This window comes from Bos indicus x Bos taurus, chromosome 7 (genome assembly GCF_003369695.1).
Source record: "Bos indicus x Bos taurus breed Angus x Brahman F1 hybrid chromosome 7, Bos_hybrid_MaternalHap_v2.0, whole genome shotgun sequence".
NCBI classification, from domain to species: Eukaryota; Metazoa; Chordata; class Mammalia; order Artiodactyla; family Bovidae; genus Bos; species Bos indicus x Bos taurus.
This window is the reverse complement of record NC_040082.1, coordinates 64404105-64429544: the sequence shown is the minus strand read 5'-3', so window position 1 is coordinate 64429544 and position 25440 is coordinate 64404105. Positions and strand designations below refer to the sequence as shown.

The 25440-nt window shown below is 42.8% G+C and overlaps 1 protein-coding gene across 3 annotated transcripts in view; it reads left to right on the top strand.

Annotated features, from left to right (window-relative positions):
• Positions 1–1562: 1562 nt before the first annotated feature.
• PCBD2 (pterin-4 alpha-carbinolamine dehydratase 2) overlaps positions 1563–25440 on the top strand; it is a 41875-nt gene continuing 17997 nt past the window's right edge. Inside the window, exons 1-2 of one of the 3 annotated variants that reach the window (XM_027546459.1) lie at positions 1563–1991; positions 4788–4919. In XM_027546459.1, the coding sequence (XP_027402260.1) occupies positions 1908–1991; positions 4788–4919 (216 nt within the window). In that variant the 5' untranslated portion in view covers positions 1563–1907. Of the gene's footprint in view, positions 1992–2679; positions 2710–4787; positions 4920–25440 lie in introns of those variants that run through there. The other 2 variants (XM_027546461.1, XM_027546460.1) reach the window with 2 other exon arrangements.

The window sequence follows — 25440 nt, the reverse complement described above, 5'->3', positions numbered from 1 at the left end:
CTCCAGGCAAGAACACTGGAGTGGGTTGCCATTTCCTTCTCCAATGCATGAAAGCGAAAAGTGAAAGTGAAGTCGCTCAGTCATGTCCGACTCCTAGCGACCACATGGACCGCAGCCCACCAGGCTCCTCTGTCCATGGGATTTTCCAGGCAAGAGTACTGGTGTGGGGTGCCATTGCCTTCTCCGCTGGCACAGGCTGTGTGGGCTCTTTTTTGGTAAGGAAGTGTTCCAGGCCCAAGGCCTAGTCCATGTGGCCAAGCAGGACATGAAAGACTGAGCAGGAGGCTGTTTTTCTCAACAGTGTCCATGGCAGAGGACGTGCCCAGTAAATCTTTGCTAAGGAAATTAGATCCTAGTAAGAGAGCTCTGTGTTAGGGCAGGGCATTCACAGCCCCTGTCAGTGGACATCACTCTCCCTGGACCCTAACCAGCATCCTGCTGCTAATGCTTTCATGACAAGAGCTGACGTGTCACAGTCTCGTCCAGCGGTATTAGGGAAGGAAAATGATGAAAGCAAGCCACTGAAAATGATGAGGGGTCTCCAACCTATTATTTCACAACTACCAGTTAATTTCTCAGTTCTCACTTTAATGAGCAAGATAGTAGGACATTTTTCATGATCCCAAATGCCCAAAGTAAATATTGGAAATACAATCTACAGTTCCAGCTCTTGTATATATCCACGTATGGCATCAGGCAAAGGAAACCAGAATGTCTCAGATAAATGCCTTGAGACCAGTGATGTTTGATGAAGGTCTACAGCAAGATTCCTCTGCTGAGTTTTCATCAGGTGGGCAAGAGTGAAGAAGATGGGTTGGGCCATAAGTCTGAATTTTAGACTATTTTAGGTGAAAGGCTTTATTTTTTTCCAAGTCCACATGGGAAATAAAATGCTAGCAGCTGCTAAGCTGAACTTAATTGGACTCTCATAGTTTCAAAAGTATATTCCTGAGTATATTGCTATGTTCTCTGCAAAACATATTATTAATTTGCTTGAACTATTTAGTAAAAAAAAATACAAGAATATACTAAGACCCACTAAATTGTACCCTTTAAAGGGATGAATTTTATGGTATGTGAATTATATATTAAAAAAAAAAGGAACGATAAGAATAAAATACTAATATATAAAAGAAAGACTAAAGACTTTTGTCCAAATATATATATATATATATATATATATAAAATTTATCTAAATCTGTCCACATGTTATCTCCGGGATGCCTACTATGTGTTGAGTGTGCTACCTTTTAGAAAGCACTGTGAGCTAGGTTTTCACAATTATTTTATCTAGACAAAGATGAGTTAGTCTGCCCAGGACACTGGCAGCTAAGTAATAACAAAGCAGAGCTTAGATGCAACCGGTGGCTCCCCTACGTAGAAGGCCCTGTTTGCATCACTGTAGTTCACTGTCCCACAACCGCTAGTAGAGTGCAGTGGTCTCCAGTCACCCCCCGACCCCCCTGCAGCTCATCTCTTCCTGTCGCCGTCCGCGACATCCTTCAGCCCGCAGGTGCTGTTTGCCCCAACGAGGTCAGACAGTGGGCGAGGCAGCGACAACCCGAGGGCCGGACACCGAAAAGCGAACCGCAGGTCCATCCTCAGAGCCGCGCCAGCCCTCCTACCCGCCCCGCACCAGGCAGGAAACCTGGCACCCGAGCGGCGATGACGCCGAAGGCCCGTCAAACCGGGGCTGACAGCGCCGGGGGCCTGCGGGGGCCTGCGGGTGCGCCCGCCATCGAAGCTCCTGGAGATCTTCCGGGGCCGGTCCGCGTCTGGGCCTGCGCGGCGGGGCAGGGCTTTGCGGGACGGTCTAGGCTGCAGCTGGGAGCTTCCCGCACGGCCCCTGGCTCTGGGGCGGCGGGCGGCGGGCAGGCAGCGCGCCGGGCAGCCCTCGGCGCCAGGCTATGGCGGCGGCGCTGGGGACGCGGGGGGCGACGCGGCGCTGGTTCGCGGCGCTGAGAGGCAGGAGCCAGAGCCTCGCGGCCATGGTGAGTGCCGAGGGCCCGCGGTGCGGGAGGAGGGCGAGGCCCAGCCATGCCGGCCGAGGGGTGAAGGGGCCTGGGCAGGCCCCGAAGTGGCCCCGGACTTCAGGTAGCCACGTTTGGGCACCCGGCTCCTGCCGACGCGCTGGTCTGAGACAGGGGTGGCCGTAGCATATTCCAGTTTTCTCTTGCTTGGAATTTCATCGTAGTTTCCGAAATTGCCAACCAGAAAACAAACCACCACGACTTAAGTGTTAAAAAAAAAAGTATGCAAAGCAATTGTGAAAATTCTTCACTCGTGGTGTGACTAAAGCTGCTTGTCGGGTCGTCTAGATTGTCCGCTCGGTGAGAGCAGGCACCGTCTCTCGCTCTCTGTAAACGGGGCCTTGAGTGTTGAATTAACTCATTTGTCTCGGTGTTAATTTTTTGGAGTATTTACTAATAAATTATCTTTTGAGTTGCACACTGATTTTTTTTTTTTAAATACCTAGAGGCGCCCGGTCCGTTTCCCCGTTTTATACATTAACATATTGGGGGTAAATTGACTTGAGAGAAAGTTTTAACATGCAGCACCACCTAGTGGGAATATGTTGTATTAAACTCACCGTTTCATTTTCTTAAATTGCTTGTTAGAGCCCATTTGGCAGTTTGAATTTTTTTTTAATAGAAAAAAAATGTGACTCGATGATGGAGAAGATAAGCATTCTGCTTTATGGCCATTAAGGTGAGAACACAAGTTGAGTGCTTACTGTCACCTAGGCGTGTCCTAAGGCATACTTCTATCTCGGGCGCTGGTGATCGAGTACAGTCGTGGCATTGGGGAGGGGTGAATAAACAGGTGCGTTTGGAGTGGCTGCCACGTGCCAGGCTCTGTGCTGGGTGCCTCCACACTTAGGATCTCTTTAAGCCTTTTAAAAATCTTGGCAGGTGTATGTTGTAACATCCACACTCTAAAACATTGCACTTCAGAGAGGCTAAGATTTACTCAGCATCCACGCTGAAAGTAACAAAGCTAGGCTTGGATTGAAGATTGCTCTCCAGATCCTATGCTTTCCCTGTCTCTCTGCATAGCTCCCACAGAAAGAAAATTAAGTCCACCACGAAGGGTTCTGTGGAATGTGTGTCCTTAAGGGGACTGTTTATGTTATATGGGTGAAGTGACTCCATTTTACAGTTCTGTACGTGGTTCCTATTTCTAGGTAGACACAAGTAGTGACCACAGTTCATGGACCTCACTGGAGATGTGGAGGTTTAGGGAAGAGGAAAACAGCTCCGAGTATGCTCCATAGACTCCCTGTGACTGCTGCATAACCTACAGCATAGTTAATAGTTTTCTTTGCAGCTATTCAATGATAATTCTGTTTCCTTGGCAAAATAGTCTTAGTTGAATTAAAATATTTAAATGTTTAAAATTTTTAGGTAATTTCCTGTAATAGGTCTTCTGTGAAATTTTTCATAGCTGTCATTAAAAAGCTAATGAATAGATACTTTTTAAAATGGTATGTGGTTTTTGATAACAAGCCTTTAAGCATTTTTATTTAATTAAGAGGCATTCTCATTATCGTCTGTTGTAGGGAAGGGTAGCTGACTAAGCAAGGAAGAGAAACTAGAAGGTTGGCTCATTAGCATCCTTTTTTCCTTTTTGCAGATTGTCTATAAATTTACTTACTTTGCCTTCTTAATTACACTGATAAAGGGTTTTAGGATTTCTGAAGTGGGAATGAGTTGAAATTTCATGGCAGAGTATCCAGCTCAGCCTCGTGTTTGCCCTTTGATAAGGAACCCCTAAGTTAGTTCATTCTTTCTGGGGCCAGTCCCTCCCTCACCTGAGCAGGTAGTAGCCCAGCGTACGGGTAAGACAGGAGGTGCTGGTGGGCAGTTATGCCAGAATGAGAACATACCTCTTCTGACTTCTCCTAGGGTGTTCTTTCCTTCTGTCTGTCATGCTGCTTAGAGTTCTTTCAGTTAAAAAACAAGTAGCATGGCAAGTGTGGGCCTGTTAACTAACAGAACTCTGGGTGGAGTGTCCTCAGCAGGATGAATAGGAACAAGGTGGACAGTTGTGCACAAGTGCTTCCAAGTGGGCAGTGCTGTGGCCACATGGTTGAGGGAGTTTGTCTTACTGATGCTTCTGAGAAAACTCACTCCGCTAAAGCAAGGGCTTTTTAACCTATAGCCCAAAGGGTGTATGAACGCCCAGAAGTTATTTTACAAAATCCCCTGTAAATGTGCATTTGTTTTTTCCTCTCTGAGGATTGATCGGTCTTAACTAGAATTGAAAGGGGATGATGAGCTCAGATAGTTGAGACCCATGTGAGTAAGGACTGAAGGCTGCTGAGGTGATATGGGGCCATCCAAAGAGAGTGGACCAGGAGTTGAGAGTCCTGAGTTCTAATCCTGGTTCTCCTGCTGGACTTGCAGAGTTCCTTGGGTGAGTGTGTTACCTCAGTTTCCTAAGTCCTGGAATGTTGGCCATTGGTTATGATCTTTGGTAAGATGTCCAAATGGTCAATCTCAGCTTTATCTGTAAGAAACCAGGAAAACTGAGTTGTAAAGTTAGAGGCGTTTATAAGGGGTGATAAGCCCACATACCATGGAGGCAACTTATTTTGCACAGAGCTAGTCTTGTTTTTATCTCTTTTGAGAGAGCTTTGTATTTTGAGAACAAAAGAATCGGAGATAGTTAGAAATTGTTGTCCTTAACACTTTTTTTCTGTATCTCTACATAAGTAAAGAGCTGTACATGTATTTGAATTTAACCAAACCTCTACATTTCAGGTATTAAATGTGTTCTTTTCATAGTCAGCAGGTACCCACCAGTTGACTGCAGAGGAGAGGAGCCAGATGATACTTGACCTTAAAGCAGCAGGATGGTTGGAATTAAGTGAGAGAGATGCCATCTACAAAGAGTTCTCTTTCAAAAATTTTAATCAGGTAATTAGTACATATTCTTGCTTGTGCCATGGTTTTTTTTTTTGGTCACCTTAGGCTGTAACTGTTTCTATTAGTACTGGTTGTCTGGTGCCCTGTGGATCCAGGATCTAAATCTTTTCTTCCTAAATAATTCAGTGATAATTACTCTTTCCTTGTTGACAGTTACTGCCACCCAACTGGGTGATTCTCAACTCTAGAGGAAGGGGATGATTTGTGTGATTTGGAAAAATCAAATTCTGAAACCACTGTTGCTCTGATTTGGTGTTGGTTAGGATATTTAATTCCCTTTCAAATTTTAAATAACACGAATGGAGTGTCAGCTTTTTATATTTATCACAAGGGGCCATGAATAAAAACGGTTGAGAAACATACACCTGCTTGACTGATTTCCTCTAGGTTTCTTGTATGGTTGTCAAGTTTTCTTTCTCCTGATAGTTGCATTTCTGTCTCTAAATCATTCCCCAGGCTGCACCCTCTTCTCTGATTGGTTCATTTTCTCCAAGTCCAATAGCCGGCCCTTGTAACTTTTCTTGAAAGCTGTAACTTTTCTTCAACCTTGAAGATTGAGCCTTAACAGGGGAACTGTTCCATTAGGGCCCCACCCTGTTTAGAGAGTCATCTCCCATGACTTAGCCTTCAGTTCTTACTCCACTGCATTTATATAAGGTCCATGCTTTAGACTGTTCCATGTTTGTTCAGTTAGTTTGGTAATCCTCTGGACAGATTTATTGTTTTTATTTATATTAGGTGTCAGCATCTAGAAGGCAGAGACCATGTTTGCTCAAATAACTGTCTATTGTACCTAACACAGTTCTGGGTACAAACAAGCATTGGATAAATGCAGACATTGATTACAGTGTTTGCTAGTTTCTGGAAGGGTGTGTGAGGACCAGATTTCCACCAAAGAAACCTTCGACATGTTTTCCTAGTAAATGCCGTTGGCTCCACTGTGCTGCACGCCCCATTCTGCTCTCCATCCATCTGGCTGCCAGCCTTCTGCTGTGTCTCCCACTCCTGAGGAAGCCTGGACCAAGCTGGCTCCTTGTCCCTGCTGCCCCACATGCTTGATGGCTCTTGTCAGGGGCTTAGCACTCTGTGGCTGGTGGCAGGGAATCCCATTGGTACAGTAAGCTTGTGCATAAGCTCTAGGTAGCATTTTCCAAGCTTATTAAAATTCTTACATGTGTACAGCCTGACTTCTTTAAGCCTGGGCTAATTTATTGGGCTTGAACATGTGGCTTAAAGTACTTGAGTAGTGTTGCCTAAGGCTCTGCCCATGAGTCAGTCATCCAGCCCCACTCTTAACCCTGTGCTCAGGGTACCTTTGGAAGCTGTGCAGGGCATCCTTGATTAACAGTAATATTATTCACCAGGACATTTAATTAACTTGACTTTTTTTTTCACCCTACCTTCATTCACCTTTTAGGAGAAAGAGGCAGGTGACAAGAAGATCAGCTGATATCAGGGCACATACTCAGAGAACCAGCCCTGAGATTATGTCCTGGGGTCAGTTTTCCAGCCAGGCTCCTGTGACTTCAGCATGTAATGGCCTGTAATGGCAACTGATGTCATGACAAATGTCAGCGCCCACCATCCAGAGACCACCAGGAACATGGCCATAGCTGAACAAGTTGGGCTGTTGCTTGTTGCAGTGAGGGAGAGCACTTACCCTATACGGGGGGCCTTGGGGCATCTCCGGAGGATGGTGTAGGGAAAAATTTATCACAGGGTTTGGGCTGGTGCTAGTGATTTTGGAGTCTTTAAGGATCAGGGCTTAGATCTGGGTTGGATGCTGTCAGAAAATGGGTTCTTCTATGACTCACTATTTTAATAAATCTAGTCTGTAGGGAGAATGGACTCCAGTGGGACCAAAGCTGAAATTGGTAAAGCAGCAGCAGTCTCTCATTAGCCTGGGGAAGGGGGTGGGGGTTTGGTATTTTGTGATTTGGACAGTGTTTAGGTTTTGTCTGTGTTGAGATATTGTGGAGTGGTGTCCGTGATTCTCTGTATTCCACTCTGTTATTGTCATGAGTACAGTCATTGTTACAGGAATGGTTTTATTTTTGTTCTCATCTTTCATGGTCACAGGGCAACCCTGTCTGATGTTGATTTTCAACACCATGGCCTAGATGTGAGTGCCAGGAAGGCTTCTAGCAACTTAGAGGCTTAGGCAGTCATAGTCCAGGCAGCTGCCACGTATTGGGCTGAATTTGTCTTTTTCACAACTAATGTTTAGAGTGGTGACCCTCTGGCCCTGTTAGATCCTCGCTTATCTTTCACTTATTTTTCAATATAGAAAAGGTACATTTTAAATTATAAAGCAATGCTATATAACATTAAAATAGGGTGGTATAAATAAAAAAATGTTTCCTATTGCAACTACTTCCAGTTTTTTTTTTTTCCTATTCTCTTGTGGTCTTTCTCCACATGTATAGTTTATTCACAATGTGACAATTGTACACACATTTAAATTTCTAAAAAGTAGTTTAATTTTTATTGTAAAGGTAATACTCATTAACGAATATTTATTAGGCACCTCCCCTGTGCCAGACACTATTTTAAGTGCATGTAGCTCCCATTCTAGTGGAGAAGTTAGGCAATAAACAAATGAATAGATAGTGTAATTTTAGGTAGTGATAAGTCATGAGGGAGAGTAAAGCAGGGTATTGGCATGGAGAGGGGTGAAGAGGTGAGCACACTGATTATGATGGAGGGGCCTGGGGAGGGGACTCTGAGGCCTGAGTAATACAAGGGAGTTCAGCACGTGAGGAACTGGAGAACGAGCACTGTGGGTAAAGAGACATCAGGGACCAGATTCCTAGAGCAGCAGGGATCTTGGTGTGACCGTGGAAGAGCCAGGAGGCCAGTGTCCTGGAGGGGACAGAAGGGAGAAGGGGTTAAAGAGAGGGAGGGGCCAAGCACAGGAACTTTGTGACCTTGACAAGGAGTTTGGGTTTAATCCTGTGAAAGACAGCTCTTGGAGAATTGCAGGCAGAGAAGTGCCATGGTTCTAAAGAGCTCACCCTGGCTGTTCCGCTATGAGCAGATGGTGGAAGGGCAAGAGTGGCAGCAGGCAGAGTGTGGAAGTTGCCATGTAATAGGCTAGGCAAGAGATGGTGCGAGACCGTGGCAATAGCAGGGGAATTGGAGAGAAATGAAGGATTTCTCATTTATTTTGAAGGTAGGACAATCCAGACTATCAGATTGGATGTGGGGAGAAGGAGAGGGTCAAGGATGATCCCAAGGCTCTGCCTCAAGCAGTAGGGTAAAGGGCGGTGTCATTTTCTTGGCTGAGGAAAGTGGGGCAGAGATCAGGGTAGGGAATTATGAATCCCTGTGTTGGACATGTCAGGTTTGAGATACACCTAAGTGGCGATGTCAGTCAGCAGCTGGAGATATGAGATCAGAGTTCAGGCGGGAGATAACAGGGAGCCTCCAGAAAGGGTAACTGAGAGCACCATCGTGCATGGGATGGGCTGGAACGAGCAGGTGGAGGTGCAGGCACGCCGTGTCCATTGTGATAGGAAGGAATGCTGAGTGTACGTGTACAGGTGCAGGTAGGTTGCTACGTTTGTCCTGGGAAGAAGAGGTGGTTTTCTCTTTTGATGGCTTCTATTTTTTTTAAGTGAAGTCATCAACTGAGAATGAGTCAGGGTGGAAGGGAGGGGTGTTGGAGATCTGGGGAAATAGGAAAATAGGCAAGAAACAGTTCTCTCAGAGACTAAGACAGTGAAGGAACTAGTGAAGTGTGGTTGGTTGCTGAGCAATTCTCAGTGTCACTGGAGATTTATGGGCAAACATTTAAGGTGAAGATCCTGTGTGTTTTTACACAGGCTTGGAGAAGGTGCTGGGTTGGGCTTAATGAAGGCTGAAGTGTTTTTTTTTTTTTAATTCTTTTATTGAAGTACAGTTGATTTACAAGGTATTCTTACTGTTCAGTGATTCGGTTTTATTTGTGTACACATTATTTTTCGTCTTCTTTTCTATTATGGTTTATCATGGTATAATTTCTTGTGCTGTATAGTAGGACCTTGTTGTTTATCCACCCTCTATGTAATAGTTTGCGTCAAGTAATTTCAAACTCTAGTCCATCCCTACCCGTCAGCAAATCTGTTCTTTACGTCTGTGAGTCTGTTTCTGTTTTGTGGATAGATTTGTGTCGTATTTTAGATTCCATATGTAAGTGACAGCATATGGTATTTCTCTCTCTCTCTCTGATGCATTTCACTTAGTATAATCTCTAGGTCCATCCATGTTGCTGCACAGGCGTTACTTCATTCTTTTTATAGCTGAGTAGTAGTCCATTTTTTTATATACACTGCATCTTCTTTATTCCTGCATCTTTTGATGGACACTTAGCTCATTCCCACGTCTTGGCTGTTGTGAATAGTGCTGCAGTGAACGTAGGGTGCGTGTATCTTTTTGAACTATCTTTTTGTCCAGATATGTGCTTAGGAGTGGGATTGTTGGATCATATGGCAACTCTGTTTTTAGTTTTTTTAAGGAACCTCCAAACTGTTTTTCATAGTGGCTTTACCAATTTACATTCCCCCCAACAGTAGGAACGGGGAGGGTTCCCTTTTCTGGATGCCCTCTTCTGCGTTTACCTGTGGACGTTTTCATGGTGGCCATTCTGGCCGGTGTGAGGCGGCACCTCATTGTAGCTTTCATTTGCACTTCTCTAGTGATTAGTGCCCTTGTGCATCTTTTCATGTGCCTCTTGGCCATCTGTATGTCTTTTTTGGAGAAATGTCTATTTGGATCTTCTGCCCATTTTTGGAATAGGTTGTTTGTTTTTTGTCGTTGAGTTGCATGAACTTTTAACAAGCACTGAACTTTTGCCAGAAGAGTGCAGTGGCGGAATAGAGGGCAAGGAAACTAAGGACATGTGCAGATAAGGGGTCAGAATATTGGACCTTGGATGTGAGAGATGGAGAGTGAAGAGGTCGGAGCGTCAACTAACGCATTGTCTCTGCACGGCAGTTAAGTGACGTTTATCAACTTTTAAAACACACCCATTGTCTGAATCTACACATTTATTTTCTAGGTACAGCTCCCCGTGTATGCCAAATGGATATGACAAGATGTCCACTGTGGCCCCGTGGGCTTGTAATTTCTTTATTGTGAGCAGGCATTTCCACATGCATGTGTACACCTTGCTAAGCCCATGTCTCCCTCACTGCAGCCCTGCCCTTAGCAGAGTTATGGGAGGCCCGCTGTGCTCCATGTGACAGCACTCTTCAGGCCTTGACTTTATACCCTGGAGGGAATTGTGGGCAGAGCTGATGACCCGCATCTCCCTTAAAAGACTTCACTCCACACTGGGTGTTAGCATATATATATATTTGGTCTTTGCTGAATATGTAAGTAAAAAATGTTCTGTTTTGTTCGCTAAGTAGGGTGTGAACATTTTTCAGTTCTTTACACAGTCTTGTCATTTTACTTATAATAAATCTTTCAGAAGTGAGATTACCTTTGTTGGGTGTTACAGTTTTTAAATGCTTTGCTTATGTGGTGGGTATACGTGAAACGGTAGCATAAGTTTGCTTTAGAATTCATTTACTTTATTGCTGTAGAAATTGAACCACACATTTTAGAAGGATTTTCATTTACCTTGGATGAAAAACCTACTTCTCAACGCTTTGGGTTATACTAGGTTTTACTATAAAGAAGATTTTTTTTTTCCTTTCAGACATTTTATTCCAAGATATGGTTAGTTCCAAATAGTTCACGTGCATTTGGTAGCTCAGATCAGTGCAGATACTTAGTGACTATACGTGTGAAAATTCCTGAGGGGTCCTCATGGCATAGGTGGAGGAAGTGGCCGTGGGTTTCAGTTGCCGTCAGCCCACTGTCTTCCCTCGGTGGCGATGCAAAGGCCATGGTGAGACTCTATGAGTTCTCTGAGCACAGCAGTGCCAAGGCTGAGGCAGGAAGTTTCGACATTTGGAGTGCTTAGACTCAGGGTGGGGTCAGCATTTGTAAAGGAGTTTTGCTTTTCTTTCTCTTCGTGTAGACACAAGGAGGGAGAGGTCTCGAAGTGACATGTAAATGTATTCTGAGGTGTTTGGCAACTGCAGGGTGACTGCATTGAAAGAACAAAATGTCAGTTAGAAATGTGGGTGTGAGCCTTCCATAAAGATACATTTTAATAGGCACTGTCATGTGGGGACAAGTGGGAAGCTTACAAAATCAGGAAATTTTATGCTTTGGGAGCAGGTGCCGAGGGTGAAGCTTTGGAACCCAGGCACCAACTACCCAAGATGCCAGCAGGTGGAGCCCTCCAGGGCAGGAGCCAGGTGGTCCCGGCAGCATCAGAGGCCTCCCCCCGCCACGGGGGAAGGCTGTCTGATTTCTCACTCATGGATACTGGACCTCTGGTGTTCAGCACAGAAACAAACTTGTATCAGAAATAGATAAAGAGTGGGGATGGGGCAGCTGACCTAGTTTGGTACCTTTGAGTGAATGAAGAGTTCTGGGTGCAGGAGATACAGAGTTTCTACTTGGTGATGGAATGCACTTTTGATTCAGGAGCTTTGTGAGAAAGAACTGTAGTTCTCTGCATTCCTGGAGGAGCTCCTATACCTTGTCTATGGTTTATTGGGTGGGCCTGCCTGCAGGGCATTCGATTTTGTTAGAGGGACTCTTAGGAACTGGCTGCTGCCCGGCCAGGTTTAACCCACAAAAATGGCTCTTTTGTTAGTACATGGTTCAGTCTAACAGCTAGTCCAACTAGACTATCTCTCGCAGGGCAGGGTCCAAGCTCTATTCATGCTATATCTTGTTCATCACATTTTGGTTAATGTAACTGCTGCCATTAAAAGATTTCAGGCACTGGGGTGGTGAGAAGCCTTCAGAATGGCCTAGGCTGTGGCAGCAGCGGCAGTGGGGGGAGGTTTCTGTGCGTCTAGCCGCAGTAGCACCATATGTGAGTTTGGGGTTTGTAAATTGGTTTCTATTCCTGTGTCTGGAGCTCCTGCTGTAAAACAGTTGAAAGTTACTGTCACTGACTTACTTTGTAAAGATGTTTTATTGAGGAATTTGTTAATAGGCTTATGGTTAACATTTTGAAACAGTGAAGTCAAAGGCTTGTTGATACCAGCAGACAGACAACTGTTAATGAAAATCTTAACGGTCCTCAAAGGACGTGGGTGGAGGTCTCAGGCGCTGTCCTTGTGAAAGAATTAGTTCAGGTTTTATTGTTCATTGTTGTGTACCACATCTTGGTGCGCATCAGAGCTATGAGTCAGTAATGCTGTAATATAAGTGTCACGTCTGACACTCTGGAAAGTGGGTGTTCACTGCCTGGTGAAGGTAGAGAAACACTTAAGTGGGAATGTTCCTGAGGCTTCAGCACCATGGAGGTTAGAAAGTATCATTTTGCTTTTAAAGTTTAGACTAGTATCTGTGTGCTCAGGAGCCAGGTAAAGTGAAAACTTGATCACACCAGTAGCTTGCTCATAACATGTGCCCACAGATGGGCTTTGTTAGCCAGCTAGAACCCTAAGAAAGTGTTCATAGTTATCATTGGAGTAGAGAGTAGAGATGCTCACATTTATGTAAACTTTTTTGGTAAGCATTTTTGTAAACTTACCTAAAATTTAAGAAGCTAGTAAGAATATCTGTGTGGTGTATTCATGTTGGTTTTCACTTTGAAGTTGTTCCTGGAGCCCTGGGAAGGACACGCTGATGTTGTCAGGTGGTGGCTGGGATGTTGGTTTGATGTCCATCAAGATAGGGAAATTAGAGCCTAAAATGTTGTCATTCAGAGTCTTGCTTCTGCTGTTTATGTCATAGAATAGGTTTAGGCCTGATGTGTATTTGTAAAAACACATGTGATAGATAGACGAGGGGAAATGTAAAACAGGTGTAAAAAATGCAAATATGACACCACGCTGCAATGTGAAAACGCTGTGGTCATTACACCGTCCTTTAATAAAAATGGACTTTTAACTGCATCGTTTTTTCTTAGTCGTATAGTAAATCTTCTGTTTACACAACTTTGCCTGAGTATTTTGTAAAAGTCAAACAGCCAAGAAATATAATTTCCTCAAAAGTCTTTGTCTTGCCCTTTTACAGATGGCGTAAAATCAGGTGTGTAAAAAATAAAAAGCAGTTTGAGCTGACGTGAAAGGTATTTCAGATTTATGCTTTGCAGATGATATTGGTATGATTAATGCATTCATTGCTTTTTTTTTATTGCTTTTCACAGATAATGTACATGATGCATGGAAAATGTTGTGGGTTTAAATCTTTGCCAGGTTTAGACTGTGAATATCAACAGATGTTATCATATAAGTACTCTAATTATTATAAAATAAAAAATTTGTCATGAAATGCATTGACATAAATTTCATTTATGTAAATTGCTTTCATTAGTATAAAACCTTAGTGTAGCTGTTAGGGTTTGAGAAGCACTTTAGATGAGATTAACTTGGTATAATGTGGTCACAAATGGGCTGCTTTAAATTTAACTGACAAGAAAATAACACTCGAAAGTTAGGAAATTACCGAGGCATTTGATTTTAGCCTGCGTTGCTGGTGCCGCTTGAACAGGCTGAATATGAATTAATAACAATGGACTGCTGGCTCGATAATTACGGAAAATAATTTAAAGGAGACCTTAAGTAACCACTTAAAAATATTTTGGTCTTGTTCTTTTCTGTTTTTCTTTGGTACGCCAGTCCATTGCTTCAGTGCAGCCTCTATCAATAGCATTGAGGTTTGCACAGCAAGAGTTTGGTCAGTAGAGTTTTGGTGCATTAGAGCCATGACACAGAAACTTGCATCCAGCTGTTCTGAAATACAGGCCTTGGTGCCTGATGAAGTGGCTTTCTCAACTAGTCAGCTCTTGCGAGCAGCAGTCAGTTCCACACTCAGGTTTCTGTGGCCAGGTGGTGTCCAGTGCTTCTCCGACCTCAGGAGGCACGTGGCCCACCTGAGCTCTCCCTGGCTCTGAGCTCTCCGTGTTGTGCTCTTCTCTGTGTAACCTTTATATAACAAAGCAATACACCCTCTCCCCTGTCTTGCAGGTAATTTATTGTCATCATATTGCCCTTCTGATCCAGGCTGGATTGAGCTATTCTGACTAATTCACTAGAATTAGTCTCCTGAATTTTACAGAAGGACACTGAACCAGACCGAGATCATGGCCTGGCCGTGGTCACTTAGGATCGCATCACAGTTACTAGGTGCCAGACTCATCTCTGGTTCCCTTAGCAATGTTTTTAGATCCTACTCTGGTATAGAAAGGTGTTTTTTTTTTTTTTTTTAATTTCTTCTGTGTTTTCCTTGTTTTCCAAGGATTGTCTGTTGGATTACTTTTCTGCCTTAAATGGATTTGACAATACTTCCCTGAGAAAGGGACTGTTCACCAGCTAGAACAAACAAAGCTGTACTTGTGTGGGAGCAGCCTAGATATCACTGTTGAGCAATCGGAGGTTATGGAAAATGATTTAAAGGAGACCTTTACGTTTATTTGCATAGTTTAATTGTATTGTTAAAATCAGTTTTAACAAAATAGCAAATGCTACTAATGAATCAGTTTACTCCTGTGCTCTCAGCTGGTAAGGCAGGATTGTGGCCTTCTGCTATATCATTCATCAAACTGGATTGAACGCCTTGTCCTTGCCACCACAACCCTGGCCATGGACATGCACCATGTGCCCGAAGCAGGCCCAGTTGGGGCTGGGTGCCACGTGGTCTCCCCACTGAGAGCCAGAAGGCCTGTTTCCGGCAGGATCAGTGAGTGTAGCGAGATTTCTGGGCTGGCACCCACTGAAAGACTGGCACTGTCTAGGCCCAAGGCCTGGAAGGAGGAAGATGCAGAAGAAATACCTGATTTTGTCCCTGCCCAGAAGTGTTGCCAGTTTTGTTGTGGAGGTGGAACATCTGACTTGTATAAGATATGGATAGTTGATCTTTTAAACTGCCGTGCTAACCAGGCACTAAAATATGAAATACTAAGATGCTGAAAGAGGTGTAATCCAGGAAGCCTGCCTGGAGCGGGGGTGGGGGTTTAATAAATCTGAGAGGTTTTATAGAGGGCAGGAGTTACGGGGGAGGGGTCGGCAGGTGGCATAGGTCAGGACGAGGAGCAAGAGGGCACATCTTACTGTGACATGTGGGGGCGGTGAGCTGGGCTGAAGGCTGGCAAGGAGGGTCCTTGTGGCACTCTCTCCCTCTTTGAGCATTGCCTCGGGTTTAACATCTCTGTAAGCAAACTCTTAGCTTTCTGTCTTTCCTACAGGGAGATTTCCTCAAAGAGACCTGTTTGTTTGTCTCAGCTGGACCACCATTCTCTCAAGCCCCCAGGCCTGAAACTGAAGAGTTGGCTTGGCAGTCAGTCACCAGGGACCGGCCTGACTGTGCTTCCCGTCTGGGCGCACCTCCCCTGCGCCTTCCTCTCCTGGAGGCCATGGCTTTTTCCTGACGCCTTTTTGTCTCTAGGCCCTCTGCCTTCATTGGCTTTCGTGCTGCTTCACTGTAACCAAGTTGGTCTCTGCTCAGAAAATCCCAGTTCCTTCCTGTTAGGTTTTCTAGGACATCATCTTCTCAGAGGATTTCAAAGCCGCCTGCCGTCCCTAACCTTACCTCTTGAGTCTGTTAGAGGTTAGAACGGTGAGGTACCTGAGTCATCCTAGTCATGCCCTCCACTGAAGAAGTGGGGAAAGCAGGGATGGGGGAGTAGGAACAGTAGTGTCCATAGTGGAGCCAGAGCTCCCTCCCTGAATGTTTCGGTTCATTTCTTTCCTGATCTAAGCTGTTCTTCCCCCTCCTACACTGCATCTCACCTACGCCTATCGTGTCCCCATCTGACCACATGCTACACATTTTGAGAAAGGTTTTTGTTTTTTTTTAATCTTATGCACTCAACACTAATAAACAGTTACTGTGCACTTACTGTAGGCCGGCACTGTGCTGGACACAGAGGTGCTTTGGTGAGCAGAGCAGGTGTTTCCCCTGTTTCCGTGGTGCTTACAGTATAGTAGGGGGAGAGAGAGCATAATCAAAGAAAATAGTGCATATAGAATTGCCCATGGTGATAAGTGCCATGAAGGAACATCCTAATAGTTAATGCTTAATGAACACTCAGACTTTGGGCCAGGACCTACGTGGTGAGGACTTCACACGTATTTACTCATTTAATCCTCACAAATCCCTATATTCACAGAGAACATTTGACTCATTTTACAGATAAGGATATGAAAGTTTAGATTAAGGAACTTGCCCAAGGCCCCACAGTGGAGTTGGGCTTTGAGCTAGTCAATCCCTGCATCAGTTTATTAGTGTGGATACCACCTCTCCTGCAGAAAAGAGAAAAATGTGGGAGAGGAAAATGGGAAACCCAAATTCAGCTGGAGGAGAGCTGTCAGGGAAGACCTCTTTAAGGAACCAATAAGTTGATGCATTTTCTTTTTCTTTTTATTCCTTTGTCCATTTGGTATTTTATTTGCACGTGTGTATTGCATCCCTAGGAAAAGAATATCAGAATTTTCTTTCCTTTGTTTTTGTTTTGCTTCTTATGATGCCAGCTGAGGTTGTCAGCGTAAGGAAACCAAATGGGCAGTCTGCCATATTTTTAGGTCTTTGAGCTTCACGTCAAATCTGGGACTGATGACTCTACACTTGTTTAACCTGTCTGTGGGGTTAACAACGATTTTCCCAGCTCTCTGATCATCAGTGATTTCAAATTTGCCAGTGTAACCATTCTTCCTTACTACTCTTAGAAACTGGACGATGACTTTGGAGCACAGTCTAGTAAGAACCTGGTGTTTGCATCTCTTTGGCATCATCGGTGTTCTTAGAGCATCAGCCAAGACATTCATGTACATAGGACGTGGTGGCCGCACAGAAAGGCGACAGGAAGGGTGAGGGTGCAGTGTAATGGACAGTGGGCAGACTGTGGGGACCTAGAGGGTGAAGTGGACGCAGAAGGCGGCAAGAGTCACACGAGGGGAACAGCAAGGAGGCTGTTGCATTCGTCCAGGTGAGGCATCTTCGCTTGGTGGACACGGCAGGAGATGGTGGACTGGGGAGTGATGGAGGGAAGCAGAAAGGTCTGGAGGCTGGAGCTGCTTTCCATTCTTTACATGAGCGGGAACCAATGATGCCATACACAACTCTTGCAGGGCATAAAAATATCAAGAGAAAACCCAAGTTTCCCTGAGTAGGGAGGAATGGTGATGGGTGGTGAGGAAGAAGAGCAGGGGATTTTAAGAATGACTTTCAGGTTAAGGACCTGAGGAAGTGAGTGGTCAGAAGTGACATTTACTGAGTTGGGTAAGTGTGGCAAAGGAACAGGATTTGGGTGCGGGGATCAAGGTTTCTGGTTTGGATATTGTTAAGTGTAAGTTGCTATGAGACATCCCTAAATCACCTCCAAGAAGGTAGCTTTATGTCTGGGTTGTAGATAACTGGGGAGACATAGATGTGTATGGAACCAAGCCAATATAATAGATGAGGTCACCCAGGCAGAAACTGTAGTGTGAGAAGAGGGGAGGACTCAGAACTCAATCCATTAAGGGGTTGGATAGAAGAGGAGGTGCTTGCAGATCACTGAGAAAGACTTCATAGTGAAATAGGAAGACAGTCAGGCCAGTGTTGTACACAGAATCCAAAGGAAGACGGTGTTTTAAAAGGGAGAGTGGAATCCGCTCTGCCAACACTCCAAGTAAGGTGAGTTCTGAAAGATTATCACAAATGAAGCAGCCTGGAGTCATTCATGGCCATCAGAAGGATGATTCAGATAGGGTGGGGGGGTGCAGGCCAGCCTGCAGAGGAAGTGAAGCCCACGTGCCTTATATACGTCTTTGTAGCCACAAATGTTAGTCTCCTGTCTGTTCTTTCTGTTTGTAATTCAGCCCTTGCATGGTCTTATTTGTTTGTGATTTTCTTTCAGCCTTGTTTGATATTCAACCTGTGAACATTAGCACTGAAAGGGATGAAGCAAATGAGGCCTAGGGGTGAAGCTGACAGAGAACCAGTGGCAGAATTAGGATGTAAGTGCAGCTTAGATCATGTAACAGAAGAATGCGACGACTTAGCTTTGTCTCTGTGCGTCTCACGTGTAAGTAAGTACCTTGAGGGCCAAGGCTTGGGGTGCGCTTGTGAACTTCTCCCACAGTGTCCTCCCTGTATCGTCTAGGTATTTTGAATCCATGAAGCCCCTTGATTGGGCTCATATAGGTGACCCTGGTCAGTGCCCTTAGCCTCAGGGGAACATAGTGTTTTTTATCTTTTTGTCTTCTACGGGTTATTACCTAAAACTCTCACCAGGGACTTCTCATTCCTTACTCCTAGACACAGATGTTTCTGAACGGTGACCAACTTATTGGCGCCTAAGTTGCTGTGTATGATGGGATGCTCTTTAGGGCCATGGCGCCCTTCCCAGCAGAACAGCACTGATGTGTGCCTTTGTTCTGCAGGCAGTTTAAAAGTGTTGGAGAAAGAAACAGGCCACTTGTGGCATCTCTAGTAAATCACCTCCAATGAGGAATGGCTGGGGTTGGCACTTGATATTTTGGCTCCACAGTTCAGCCACACACACCCAGACTTTTATAAATCTTGGTGTCCTGAGGGACCATGGCAGGTTCTTCCAAGACTACAGATGTCACACTGCTGAAGGCCTTTTACCTGTTATCAATTAGGCACTCATTTCTGTTTCCAGACAGTTCTTTTAATCTCAGATCCCTTTCCTTTTCTGTAGCCACTGGTTCAGCCCTCTTGGCTGACTTTCTTTTCTTTCTTTCTTTTTTTTTTTTTAAATCGTAACTTGGTGGTCTTCCAGATAGAAAAGTTTTAAAAATTTGATATGTTTTTATTTTATTTTATTTATTTATTTATTTTGAAACCGCTGAATTACCGCCCCTCCAGCCAATCCCCGCCCAGCCCTAAAAATTTGATATATTTTTAATGTAAACATTTTTTGATATAAAAATGTTACTTTAAGGTCTTTCTTAATATTGATAGGTAATTCTAATATTGCATTATTTACCTGAAATGCAGCCAAGTCAGTTTTCTTTCTGACAGTTTGGAGAGTCACAAAGTATTTTACGAACCAGTGAGTGTTTTCTAGGCATTAGTAGCTCATTGTTGGGTGACCTGGGAAATAACGTAGGTGGTTTCATTGAAGCTTCCCAGCAGCCTTGTGAGTTTGGGTATTAGGAAGCCAAGTTGAGGAGTGGTAGGAAGGAAGCTGCTCAGACTCACAGAGGAAGCAGCAATGAGCCGTCCTTCCAAGGCCCTGCTTCCTACTTACTCTAAGGCCACAGCTCTTTTCTAACCCAAGTCTGTGTTTTGAAGGATTGTGGAATAATTCAAGATATGGATGCTATTCTATTTAGGAACATCCTAGACCTTTGAATGAACAACTTAACTGTTCAAAATTGAGTCTGTTTCTTTGTTATATTTAAGGAATGGTGTTTGTTTTGGAGGGCTTCAAAGAGGCGATATGTTCTTTGCATATTTTAAAGGAGAGGGTAGGTGGCTACTGATAGGAATTTGACCTGTAAATTGCTACATGGTTCTGCATGCCCTGTCCTGAAAGCATTAGTTGATTGACCAGTTACTTGTCCTAAGTCAGTTGTAGATTGGGGGTCAACTTCTACTTGGAGGAGAAAGTCACATTCAGATAGAACGTCTGCAGAGAGCCTCTAAAAACTTAACTTTGTAAATTAGAACTCTGCACAGAGAAGACACACTTCTGCATTGAGAGATGCCAGCTTTCTGACCATTCAGCTGTGGATACAGATGTGTAGAAGAGAGGGCCATTGTAATTCTAAATGTCTTCATCTATGATTCTGTTATGTAAGCTTGAAAATGAGTCTCTTCCATCTTCTTATTTGTTTAAAACTGTAAGCTTTAAATAGAAGGGTTTAACGTTTGTGGATTCCTCATATCCCACAGAGATTAACCAGGCCACTCTCTCTTACGGGAACGATAGCACCCTGTTAGGTTTGTGTGGTCTGTTTAGCTTATTAATAAATACTTTTTTTTTTCCTGATTGCATAGTATGTTTTGTAACTTGGAAAACACAGTAAAGTACCAAGAAGAAAAATCTGTCTTTTGCCCACTTACGAAGCAATATGCGTGAACACGTATTTTGTGAGTATACATGTATGTACATGGTGGTGGTTTAGTCACTAAGTTGTGGCCGACTCTTGCGACCACATGGACTGTAGCCCACCAGGCTCCTCTGTCCATGGGATTCTCCAGGCAAGAATATGGGAGTGGGTTGCCATTTCCTTCTCCAGGGGATCTTTCCCACCCAGGAATTGAACCTGGGTCTCCTGTATTTCAGGCAGATTCTTTACCAACTGAGCTATGAGGGAATTTCCTATGTATGTACATATGTTTATATATATATATTTTGAGTCATATTGTGGACACTTTTCTCAGTCACTTTTTTTCTACTTCATACATGGTGAACATTTTTTCCTGTCAGTAAAATATTTTGCTTCATGATTTTTAATGGTGGGGTATATAGAGTATTCCATTGAACAGAAAGACCCTGTTTAATTTAACCAGTGCCTTTCTATCATAACTAACCTCGTAGCACAGATGAGACTTGGTGAGCCTACCTTTTCTAAATGCTCCATATATTAATAAATGCTGTCCATTTATCACAAGAGTATCATACCAGGTTCTTCTTGCTTATGATACCCAGGATCTTCATGCCCACTGAAATCTGGCATAGATCCATTTATTTGTTAAAGTAAATGGAAGTCATCATCTAGATTGCATTGACCTGTTGAAGCTAAAAAATCAAGCCCTTCAAGTTACTTGAGAAGGTCAGAAGGAAAATGTTTTGTTATAGGGCTTTATAGCTAACATTCTCACAGCTTAGGGCAATGGGGTAGGGAATATTTTCATAGAAATATTTCTCTTTTAGAGATTTTTTTTTTTTCCAGATAAAGAAGGCTTGTGTAATTCGGGAAGAGTTATTTCATAGGAAATTAAATCTTTGTAAATCCTCTATCACATTTCCACACTTGCCAGTTCTCTGGCAAATGATGGCTTTTGAGTGGTTCAGAAAGGGTTTCTTAAAAGGGAACAATTGTATATTTTATACATATTCTTTTTATTTTTGAATTGAGTATGTAAGAGAAACTTATGTTTTCTCTTTGTATTTGTCTGTAGTGATATTGCTGGTTCTCAGACTTGAAATAGTGATTACTTGTAATGATTTTTTAAAAATTTCACCTGATGAAAATGTTTTCTTGGACGTTATGAATGGCTCCAAAGAACTTTAAAAGCCCAACCAGTGATGCTGGCCAGGCACTTAGAGATCAGTAGTTGTTACGTCTTGGTTTGGTATGCCTAGTGGTGTCTAATCATGTTGTGTGCTTGGGAACCATGAAAGAATTTTCTTTTCAAGTCTTAGTGCATCGTTTTTCCCAACATTGATCAAAGGATGGAACACTAGTACTGTATACGTAGCCAGGGTATTCACAACTGTCTTACATTCTTAATCTTTTGGCTATTTGGTTGAAATATATCTACGCCTCTTAAATATTGAAAGCATAATATCTTTTAACCTACAACTGCAGAGTTAAAATGAATTTTATGTGAAATATTTAGTTGTGGACCACATCTTCAGCTTTTTATATGCCACAGTGGTCTTGTTTTTTTCCCTTCCATTGTCTGATAGTGAGGTCATTTTCAGTCCTCTGAGAAATTCTATTCCCAGCCAGATGCGGCTCATATATTAAAAGTAGCACCTGTGGCTAATATCACAGCAGCTTACCATAAATTTACATGGTAACTAGGATTATATCTGTCAAGACTGTTAAAAAACATCTAGATTTAATTTGATTTCCAGTATTGTAGAAGCTATCCAACATTTTGCTTCATAACTATATTTTAAAAGTTAAAAATCACTCCATTGTTAAGTTTTATAGCACTCCTAGTGCCCATTAAGTTGATTTGTTCAATGGAGGTCAGAGTAAAGCAACTTGGCTACATTAAGATCGGAAACCAACCCATTTGTGACAAATTTAGTCCTTTCGTGTGAATCTTCTCAGCGTCTCTGCGCTGATTGGATTCAGGTGTAGCTTATGTCAGTAGCATTTAACCTCAAAAGAATGAGCAATGTGATTGGCTTGTTGTAAATTATGGAGTATTTTGCCTTTGCTTGTTTAAATGTAACTGTTGACTCTGGTGCCCGTGCAGACTCTGCTCCACTGCATCTGCCTCTAAACGAGTAGTTTGGTCTTAAAGACATCTTGGAAAATTGCGGTACATGCCCTCGCTTCTTTCCCTTCTTTATGTGACCCTTCCTAAACTGTTTTATTCCCCATTATCCTTTGAGTCATCTCCCACATGTTATGATTTGCACACCTGCAGTTATAAAATTATTTTGGGGTGTCATTATATCATGTTGTTCACCAACTTTCCAGCATTTATGAATACAATAATGATTCACTGTAAATCAAAATAATTTACAGGTTACAGAGAATCTGCTCCTACAAATAAGAATTGAATGATGAATTTCTTTAGTGTCCTCCCATTTGAACATGGGTCCTTAAAAAGAAACCCGTAACAACATATTTCTTTGTGTTTGTGAATTAAAGTGTAAGTTCAGCCTTCTGGACATTTGTTTTTAAGACTTGTAAACAAACATAAGCCAATTAAGAAATAAGCAACATCTCTTTCGGAATCAATAGTTGTAATTGCCTTAGTACTAATCTTGCTCCTGAGTGAGAGAATCCTAAGCATGGATTGCAGGTGCGGTGAAAGCACCTGGGCACAGGGGTCCCTGAGTGGGCGTGTCCGTGAGTGGGCGTGTCCGTGAGTGGGCGTGTCCCTGGGTGGGCGTGCCCATTTTAAGTTGAAACAGTGCAGGGGCAGTTTCTGCTCTGTTGGTAACCTTTCCGGAGGGAAGTCCATGAGCTTCTTTGAGCCTGAGCCTCACCAAGGAAGTGGAATGGTGGCCAAGAATTATTATGCTGAAAAGGTTGTGGTGATGGAAAAAATGATTAGGAGTGAAGATAAAATTATATATATTTAGTGTGTTACCAGGTGTAGTCAATCACATAACAGTATAAGAAAATACCTTAATGACCAATTCGGAAATATTTTTTTATGTGTGAATTACACATCTCTTTTTTAAGTTTTGTACTTGGGATAAATTTAGCTCCTATGGTGACTTAGGTGCTCTACTTAGGAATGTGGATTGCTGTTGTGTCTGTGGAGAGGAGGGTAAAATGGGTATGATGCCCAGCACCGCTCACTCACACAGCCTCTCTCGATTGCTTCCTCCCTACCTCCTTTACTTCCTGCCAGGTCTTTATGGTTGATTGTCTGCCCTCTTCCACCACACTGTAAGGTCCTTGAAGGGCTAGAGTCTAGGAAGGTGGTTGGTAAATGTACACAGTCCATACTTTCAGAAGCAGAGTATTAGGGAGATTCTGAATCTTCTAAGTATGTTGAAGGTTTTGTTTTCAGATCCAGTATGGAAAGCAGAAACATAATTTGGTAACTTGTTTTGCTGACCATGTTCTCAGCCTTCCATTGCAGTTAGTAGCACATGTATGATTTTGTTTCTAAAGGTGTCTGTGGACATTCTCAAGGGGATAGGAATCATGAGATTGCTGGTGATGAGGCTACCCTTCCCATGTAGCCATCTTCAAGATTTCTGTATTTAGTCTGTAGAGGGCCCAGGAGCTGCATCTGTCCAATGGCCAGAGATGTAGCTTTAGAAGGCTGATTTTGAGAATAGAAATAAAACTTATTGTAGAAGACCTACTTGTTTTCATTGAGAAGTGCTGTTTCTCCTCAACTCAGAAATGAATTAAATCCTAAAATAATCAAGGAAGTGCACAGTGTCGACTTTTCTCACTCATTAATGCCATATTACCTTTAAGTGGTTTATATATGAGAGAAATGGCTAATTTAAAGCCAAATGAACCGATTTTATAGCATTAAATATATATAAAGTACTTTCATATGCATTGGTTTATAAGGCAATATTTAGCTTGGTTCTTTCATAAGTAACAGCTCATTGGAAAATGAAAACTGTTATTAACTGCTTTTTTATTCAGAATTTTTTTAAGCCATGCAAAATAGTATCATGTAATTGGTTTTTCAGATTATAATATGTGAGTAAATTATCCATTTCTTATAATGAAATCCTCATTTGGCAAATTTTGGCTTTTATAATACAGTTGCTATTGGTGAACAGATATATTCATTTTACATGAAAAAAGTTTTCATTCATCAAACATTTAAAAAATGCATGTAACTTTTCCTTCATAAATTATTAAAAATAAGTTTCATTTCACAAACAAGAACTTTGTTATAATGAGACCATGCTATAAATCTAATTTTGTAATATTCTGAGTCTGTAATTAAGAGTGAGTTCTGCTGGTAAATGTTGGGAAGAGGCAAAGAAGAAAGTTATAATACATTGCCTATTTACAAATTAACCATTACCTGCCAAAAGCACATCAGACCCACATAGCGGACATCCGCTAATCCAGTGGTTAGCCGTTCCGGGCTCTAATGCACACTGTTTTACACGTTAACGGTTTTGAAGTTCCAGGCCAAAGCTGACCTTTCACATGTGCTCCGTTCACAGTAGGAATCTCCACTCACTGCTTCCTGTCAGAATGGATTATGGTGACACAGCGCAGGGCTCACTTTGGCTGCAATTAAGTTTTTGATCAGAATTATTTCGTTCACAAACAATCACATTTGTTAAAATGTTACATCTGCCCTGAAAACCACTGGCAGCCTCTCAGTTTATCAGTGTGATGTGAATGTAATTCTTCATTTGTTTTTCATAAAATGGCAAGCCATCTTATGTTTTTTTTTTTTTTTCCTTTTGCTGGTTTTTGCCTTTCATTTCATTGGGTTTGGAAGGAAACTGTGTCTTGAAATTAGTATGAATCTGCCCGTAGACTTTGGGAATTTGAACGGTTTTGGTGCAGAACAAAATTATCCAGTTGAGCCAAGACTCAAATATTATTTCCAAAGATTGTTAGTGGTGGTTCTCTTGCTCACATGAGGAAACGTTTTAGCTCTTGAGTGTAGGGTTCGAGGTTTTGATTCTGGTCTGCAGTTCCTGGAGCACTCATGCCTGTGATGTCGCTGCCTTTTGGTGCTGATCGCCAGGAATGCTTCGAGCTCCATCACTGCTGCCGTAGATGCTGGGCGCCAGAGTGAAATCAGAGGTGGCTGTCAGCCGTGTCTTTCGTGGTTCTTTGACTAGCTTTCAAAAGTCATTTTCTCACTAAGAAATGGCAATAGAGAGATACAGAAGTAGGTTTTTCCCTGAACTGACCATTTTATGTATAGTAGGGAGTGGGTATCAGTGGGATTTTGGAGTTTTATAGCTGATTTTCACTCTTTTTCGAGTGTTTGTCACCCTCTCGTGAACCTCCCACTTTGGAGAAGACTGTTTGCATGGTAGTTTTGTGTGTTGGGTGGGGTACTTTGGGAGCACATTGGATTAGAATTTGACTTAGATTGGAAATTAACCTTTGACTCATTTCTGTGTGAGGGTAGAGGCAGAAAAGTG